The sequence below is a fragment of the Hyla sarda genome, chromosome 9 (assembly GCF_029499605.1).
Source record: "Hyla sarda isolate aHylSar1 chromosome 9, aHylSar1.hap1, whole genome shotgun sequence".
Classification (NCBI taxonomy): domain Eukaryota; kingdom Metazoa; phylum Chordata; class Amphibia; order Anura; family Hylidae; genus Hyla; species Hyla sarda.
The window spans coordinates 143,872,848-143,880,493 of record NC_079197.1 but is presented as its reverse complement, the minus strand read 5'-3'; the positions used below and the strand labels follow the sequence as shown (position 1 = coordinate 143,880,493).

The 7,646-nt window shown below is 43.7% G+C and overlaps 1 protein-coding gene across 4 annotated transcripts; it reads left to right on the top strand.

The window, feature by feature from the left end:
- Positions 1-867: 867 nt before the first annotated feature.
- SERTAD1 (SERTA domain containing 1) lies at positions 868-7,182 on the top strand. 4 transcript variants are annotated; one of them, XM_056539262.1, is made up of 2 exons: positions 868-1,038; positions 5,106-7,182. In XM_056539262.1, exon 2 carries the CDS (start codon positions 5,110-5,112, stop codon positions 5,884-5,886), a length of 777 nt encoding a protein of 258 aa, XP_056395237.1. In that variant the 5' UTR covers positions 868-1,038; positions 5,106-5,109; the 3' UTR covers positions 5,887-7,182. The 4 variants fall into 4 exon arrangements, 3 of the variants coding, with proteins under 3 accessions (XP_056395237.1, XP_056395238.1, XP_056395239.1); XM_056539263.1 differs by lacking the exon at positions 868-1,038 and adding an exon at positions 1,081-1,194; XR_008847758.1 differs by lacking the exons at positions 868-1,038; positions 5,106-7,182 and adding exons at positions 1,208-3,018; positions 3,894-5,097.
- Positions 7,183-7,646: the final 464 nt, after the last annotated feature.

The following is a 7,646-nucleotide window of genomic DNA, read 5'->3' as shown; positions in this document are numbered from 1 at the left end:
CCCTGTAGGTAGGTCTCCCCTGAAGGTAGTTTGCCATTTGTAGGCCGCAGGCAGCTTCCTCCTGCATTGACTAAATGTCGGGAGCGCCTCTATTTTTGGGCCATGCACAATTATCCTAGAGAAGTCAATCCCCAGGACACCTGTACTAAGCCACCAGTATCCTAGTGCGTCCTGCCACCATCTTGCCAACCGGACGGCAGCGGCACCCCTGGCAGGTTCTCATGGCACTCCATTGTGCCGCAGCACCCTGGTTGTGAACCACTGCACAAAGGTGACACTGAATGTAAACTTATTGTGGTGCCATTATGCCCCTGTGTTTGTTAAATATTCCCCCTCTGATGGGGTGCACTTATTTCCCATTTTGAAACATTGACAGGCACTGTTCTGCAACCCTGTTTTAAAACTACAACTCCCGTGGGGGCATGATGGGAGTTGTAGTTTAGCTACAGCTGGAGAGCCACAGGTTGGGAATCCCTCCTATAAGACATGCTTTATACTACTGCAGCACGGCATTGGATTCCCGTCCCCAGCACCACACAAAGCGCCCCTGCTATCTGCACGATATACTGTTATTATTTATTGCTGCTGAGCGTGATAGCAGGCCCCTGCTGAGGTGTTACCCTGACAACGCATCCCGGGCCCTTCCTGTCAATCACCCCCCCCCTTCCCAAGGCTCCTCCCACTCCCCCATCGTGACGTGGACACGTGAATCACCCCCCCTCTCTTTTCCAGCCCACGCCCGCTTAGTCACTCAGTAGGCAGCGAGAGGAGGGAGGGGAGAGGCACGCGCCGTCGGAATCACGCCCTAGGCAGCCGATTGGCCGGCCGTGCGGGGACCCGACCAATGGTAGGAGGGAGGGGCGTGGTTTCGGCGAGGCAAAGCTCTGGCAGACCGAACGGTGCTGCACTCACTGACAGCTCTGCGGCCGGAGCAGCTGTGCTGCTAGGGCTCTGTGCATGGGGGTGGGATGCTACGCTCTGATTGGTTGGTGATCGCCCAAAGGAGGACTCTGATTGGCTGCTGAGCAGCTGAGGCAGGTATGTGCGTAGGCGGAGGGAGGGTTAATGGCGGACGTCGGGATTTTTAGGGGTCTCTGTGTCCGGAGTGTGTGGAGGGGGATTGGGGCTGTGTAGTGTTTGTTCTCAGGGTCCTGAGGTGATTAGTTCTTGCATGGTGACCTGTGCTATAGGCTGGTCAGTACATGTACGGGCTGGGGGCGCTCATTTGTCAGATTCAGTAGAACCCTATACTACCTGTGGACATCCCAGTGGGCACGGTGATGGGTACAAGCCTGGCTCCGAAAAGGGCAATTTAAATCAGTTGTGGCATCTAATCAACTATGCACTTGTGTTCCCCAAACTGTGGCTCCCCCGCTATTGCAAAACTACAACTCCTATTGTAGAACTACAACCCCCATCATGCTCGGACAGCCGAAGGCTGTCCGAGCATGATGGGGATTGTAGTTCTGCAACAGCCGTAGTGCCACAGGTTGGGGATTACCCATTGTAATATATTATATAACTGACATGGGGGGAATTAACCCTCTCCTCTGTGTACGGTGCAACATGCACTTGTACCCCATGCCCAAAAATTAAGCAAAAATATTAATTTATTGGAATTTTGGTTATGCAAATCCAAAAAAATAGTAGCAGAAACTTTGCATCCTGCCCAGTAGATGTCCAGGCTGAAGTGATGGTTATGTCATCATGTGTCTGGTTTATTGGGGCATCAGTGCCCATCCTAGGCTTGAGGAATAGTGGGCACGGTGGACAATCCGGTGGCACCGTAGTTATTGTCGTTTTTCATTAATAGTTTTGGTACCGTAAGGGTGACTTGAATTATAGATCCAGTGTGAGAGGATCACATGGGGGTTGTGATCAGGGACCACTAAAGACAACCAGATCTCGCGAGATTTATATTACGTCCGATTCGGGGAATCAGATTTGTTTCAGAAGTGCACCCAAAGCAAAGTATGTATGGGAGCAAGGACTCTTCTCAAAGATAGGAGTCCCTGCTCCTGTACAAGACACTGAGCGCCCCTGGTCTGGGTTGATAGCGCCCAGCAAATGTAACAGTGAGCATCCTCTGAAACGGAACCAGAATAAATCACAAAAAGTTGGGGTTCTAAAAAGAAATCCAAATTTCTTGAGAAATTTGGACCGTATCCAATTCACGCCAAATTGAGGCGTTCGAACGAAAACAAATTTCTCTTAAAATGTGGAATAAATCTAATTTGTGACATATTGATGCCTTCCTAACAAATCCAAATTTCTTGTGAAATTTCAAAATTTCTTGTGAAATTTGTACTTTTTCCAATTTGTGGCAAATTGATGCTTTTCAACAAATCCAGATTTTTTGTAAAATTCTGACCAAATCTGATTCCAGTCAAATCAAATCGTTCATCTTCATGGACCCCCATTGACTGCCAGAAATAGTGCTAAATCCCCTTTAATTCTGTTCAGAGTTTACTATCTGTTCAGTTTGATCACTCTAACATTGATTTCAAGATCACGTGATCTTCTCACATGTATCTATGACCTATCAGCTGATCCTTGTGACTGGACTTCCCCTTTAAGTTGTCACCGTATAAGAGAATACTAGAGGAGCCTCCTGTTTTATGCTCCTCATTTTTTGTAGACAAAGGGTAAAATGGGCCACAATAGTGCCGATGGACTGTTCCAAATGATACACGTAGATGGGTGCTGAGGTTTCCAGCTGAATAAGCCGTCCCGGTATATGTGCTGGACAGGTTTTTATAGATGAGTAACTAGTAGAGGCAGCGTGCCAGTCATTCTAACCAGGGAGGGGGAGCTCTGCCTGTCAGCGGGATCCTCCAATCACCGACGACTGTTAAACATACCTGTAGTTACTTCATGTGTTTTCCTGTGTAGTGTCCCGACAACATCTCACTTTATTGTTTTTTAATCCGAAAGAAGCAAAAAATTATCAACTGCATATTTCCTGGTTTCCTTCCAACCCTGGAAGGGTGACTTTCAGAAAGTGTGTAGGGACTAGATGTAAGAATGAAGATCTCCTGTGTATAGTCCTTGCAGAGGGTATAGTCTTTACAGAGCAGCGTTTCCAGACCTGCATCTTTCCTGTCGTAAGCCCAATGGGAGTTGTAGTTGTACAGTTTGAGAGCCTCGGGTTGGGAAACACTGTCATAGAAGGTCTAGTATCACTTGAGATTAAGCCATTCTAGCGCTCGGCGGTATGACCAAAAATGTATATCTCGGTATTTTTCTAAATTATGGCGGTTTCACTGTATTTAACGGTATTTTTCAGTACATGTACATGCAGGGGGCACTCATGGGTCAGATGGGTCAGCCTAAGTAGATCCCTGTACTACCTGTGGTCATCCCAGTGGGCACGGTGATGGGCACAAGCCTGGCTCCCAAAAGGGCATTGAAGTCAGTGGGCATCTAGTCAACCGTGCCCTTGTGTTCCCCAACCTGTGCCTCCCATCTTGTGGCTCCCACATGTTTTGGGACTTATATGTCCTACCAAGGCTGGATTGGATCTCGCGTTACAATGGTGGAAGCAGGGTGCCAAGTTGTTTACTACATAGGCTCCTCCTGTTGTTAGTTCATTTGCATAAATGTACACACACCTAAGTGTTTATTTACTAAGGATGTGTTGCACTGATAGTTTTACTCTATTACTTTTATTGTTTTAGAAGTTATTTTGGAGTGAATTCACATTCATTTTTGTGGGCTTACCCTGTGTGCTGTTGCAAAACTACAATTCCCAGCATGCCCGGACAGCCGTTGGCTCTCCGGGCATGCTGTGGGCTGAGACATACTGGTTGGGAAACACTGGTGTTAGGGCTCATTCACATTTCAGCTTGCATTAGCCTCCCGTTGATCTCAATAGGATTCTGCTTCTCTGGTAGATACGTCGGAAATTCTGCAGAGGGACATTCGGCAAGGAACTGGATTCTGGCGGAAGATTGAACATCTTCTGGCAGAATCCACCAGCGAAGTCCCCTAGAAGTGCTGAATCGGATCATTTCTGCTTCATGCAGGAAGATCACAGATCCACTGTGAAGGTTCCTCGCTGAATTTCCGTATCGTGAAGAAACTTTATCAGTACTACGGCAAAGTATGTATATTATAGGGAGAGCAATACAGTGTTACCATAGTATGTCTAGGCTGGTGGTCCCTCTACAACTTTTTGGTTACTATTATATGCACCAGTATTCTCTAAGGCCAAGTTCACACTGCCGTTGTGCCAGTCCGTCAAAACGACGGAAGTTGAGTTTGGAAAGAAATGCACGTCCTGTTTTTTTTCCTCCAAACCCCATCGGACCCCATTCAAGTCAGTAGGATCCGTCGGGATCCGGTGGTGTCAGTGCTTCATTTTGGGTTTGTTCACACACAAAAAAGAGCCCAACTGACCCAGAACGGGTCGAAGCACAATGGCAGTGTGAACTTAGCCTTAGACATGGCTCCTTACTCAGAAATAAGGGGGTAAATGTCGAAGTAGAGAGGCACTGGGAAGAGCAACTTTAGCTTTGGAGGACTGTAGTAAAATGCTGGTCAGCTGTTCATTCGAATAGGTGCATGCCTTTCTAGGAGAAAAGTAGAGCTAAAAGATCATAAAGAAAATTGTTCAATAGCAGTAGTTCAGGAGTGAAGATCATTTTGGTTGTGTGTTGTGGTCAGCAACTAGCATAACATGAGCTTTGGGAATCCACCTATGTGCCGAGTCATTGAGCGCAGTGATAGAACGGTGTTCTTTTTTTCCTCATTCTCTAGTAGATAGCTCTGTTCTGCTCCACAACGGCCACCAGCTTTGGAACTTGTTCTTAAGTATCACTTTCTTGTTTCCCTGAAGTTTGTTTTGTTTGCTTTTTAGCGTGTAGCTAGGGCACATCTATTCCTTCTTGTTACTCACCCGACAGAAAATTTAAAAAAAAGGAAACCTTGTCAGTGGTGACTCACCTTACCAGATGTACTCACAGGACTGATGTGTTTTGCAATCTGAAGACCTGACTCTCTTAGCTACTATAGCCAAGCTCCATTAACATTCAGACTGTGGGGTAGCTTGTTGTCAGCAGTTGACTAGTGTGTTCTAAATGTGTTTTTATTTTTTTGTCTCACAGACTCATGTTGGCCAAAGGGATCAAACGTAAATTTTCAGAGGTAGAGGGGGAGATGGGAACTGGTCCCGAAGTAGAGACGGCAGCTCGATGCCAGAGTTCGCTACCTGCAGTGCAGTCCCACTGCTTAATGAACATCTCTCTACTGAAGCTTCACCGTAGTCTGCACCACGTCGAGCCTAACCTGAGGCATCTCGTGTTGGTGGCCAACACCTTGCGACGTCTTCAGGATAATATGCAAACAGAATCAAGTGCTACAGGAACATGGAAATCCATAGAGGAAAACTCCAGAAAAGACTACTCTCAAACATTTGTCAATGAGAGCAAGAAACCAGCTCTCGAAATCCCCGGAGAAGATGCCCTGTTCTCCACCATGGATGCATCCTTATACTCTTCCATTTCTACTATTCTTGAAGATTTAAACAATTTTGAGGGATTGAGCTGTTCTTCACTTCCCCAGGCAGATGATGATCAATTTTGCTCTCCAAAAGACTTAAGCAGAGATGGGAATAGAGAGGATTCTGGTAAACTTACACCCACATCCAGCTTCCTAAGTTCTTCGACCTATCTCCTTGGCGACAACCTAGAGGACATTTTTGAGGACATTGACACTTCCATGTATGACAGTGACCCTTGGGCAAGCAGCAATCTTTTAAACTTCAAGACATTTTCTAGCATGAACGAGACGGAAGAAAAGACATTGTCAGATGGACAGGACTCTATGCTGGAACTTAGTGATTTGGACTATCTGATGGATGTTCTAGTGGGAACTCAAAACTGCTGATATTCCCTTTTGGACTTTAATGGACACAGTAACATATCTTGTAACAAGACACTATTGTAAATAAAAAGAGAACTTCATTTTAATTTATTTTGAGCAGATGAACGGAAACGGTTTTCCTTGACGGTGAGGAGAGGGCATTATTCTGTGTTTCGACTACCAGAGACAATCTCAGAATAAGTGTAAAACTGTAGAAGGCAAATGTCGAATCTAGTATAAAGAGGAATCTAAAGAACAAACGAGCTATTAATGAATGCACATATATGCCTTCCTATGCCATAAGAAACCCAACGTGCACATTTTTCAGTAAAAAAAAGGTTCATAGTCATTTTTTCCGAAATGTCTCTGCAACAATTGCTGAATCATTTTGTAAATCTTTGTTTACGGACATACATTTTATTTTATTTTTTAAAGAACAGATGAAGCCATTGGGACAATTTGCCCTAGCACATATGAAATGTATATAAAACGTATATATATATATATATATAGACATATATAAATCTCTATTTTTAAGATTACAACTAATTTAAGCTTGCGTATTACAGATTGCCTTAATCATGCTACATTTCTATATCTCCCGGTTAGTCCAACAAATTTTTATCACCAAATTGGAGTGGGTGTATTGTTAAATTGGTCTATCCAATGAAAAAAAGGAAATTATTTATTGTAATTTCTTTGGCAATGTAACAGTGGCTTGTAGAAGTCAATTCAGCAATTGGTCGTAAATAGACAACATTTTTAAATTGCAGGTTTTTCTCAATGACTGTAGCTTTTCTCTATAAATGCCGAATTTAAAATTGTGTAAATGAAGCAATATTCTTTGTATATTTTTATGAGTATGATGAAACTGTTTTAGCCTGAAGTGATAATTCAGGTGCAAAAGCCATAGCCACTTGCTGTTACCTTGTATTCAAGGCAAACTTTTTCCGAATTGAATGCTTGGGTCGCTGTCACCTTCCTGAACACCGACCATCTCCTAGTCCAGAGGCCAGTGCTGTTACCTCACCTTAGTTATTCTTTTCTCATATTTATTTTTTGTGATCTCCCAGTGTTTATTTTGTTAAAAATTAAAGCATGTTTCACTAGAGAATTTAAGGGGCTTCATCTGCCCACGGTTAACGGAAGCTGTACATTTTGTGTCATGATTTACACCGTAAAGACATCTGGTGATAGTATTTATTGAAATGATGTGATTTTATTCAGAATTGATTTTCTTAATTTAACGCTTGGACATCTTTATTATTTATCCTTTGTGAATATTTATGATTAAAATAAAATGGATTTTTTGTAACTGGACTGGTCATGGTATGGTTTGGATTTATTTAGCTTTGAAAAGGATTTTACAAAATCTTAAATTTAGGAAATGTTTATTATCGAAGCACAGAGTCCGCACCTTCAGCAACAATGGGGCATCTAAAGGTGCTCATTCTCTTTAGCCAAACGTTGTCTGAATCCGCTGACCTTGGTGAGACTGTTTTTCTAAAGTGTATGGCAGGCTCCTAAATTTTCATCTACAGATAATGTCAGGGGAGAAAAGGTTTAGGTATGTTGGGTTTTTAACTGCCCGACCCTTCTGTTTTCAGGGAGATAAGCCATCGCCATAGTGGTCTGATAGCAGCTTACCTGTTTCCATTTAGAGCAAACATTCATGCGTATGGTGGGATCAGGTGAGATAGTTGTCAGCCAAAAGAATATATCAGCCAACAGCTATTGAAGCTGTATGAGCACCTTTTTCTTCATGGAAGTATGAACTTCAGTAT

Bases quoted from the DNA above. Each gene is read 5' to 3' on its own strand.
- SERTAD1 (XM_056539262.1), top strand. From the start codon at position 5,110: ATGTTGGCCAAAGGGATCAAACGTAAATTTTCAGAGGTAGAGGGGGAG.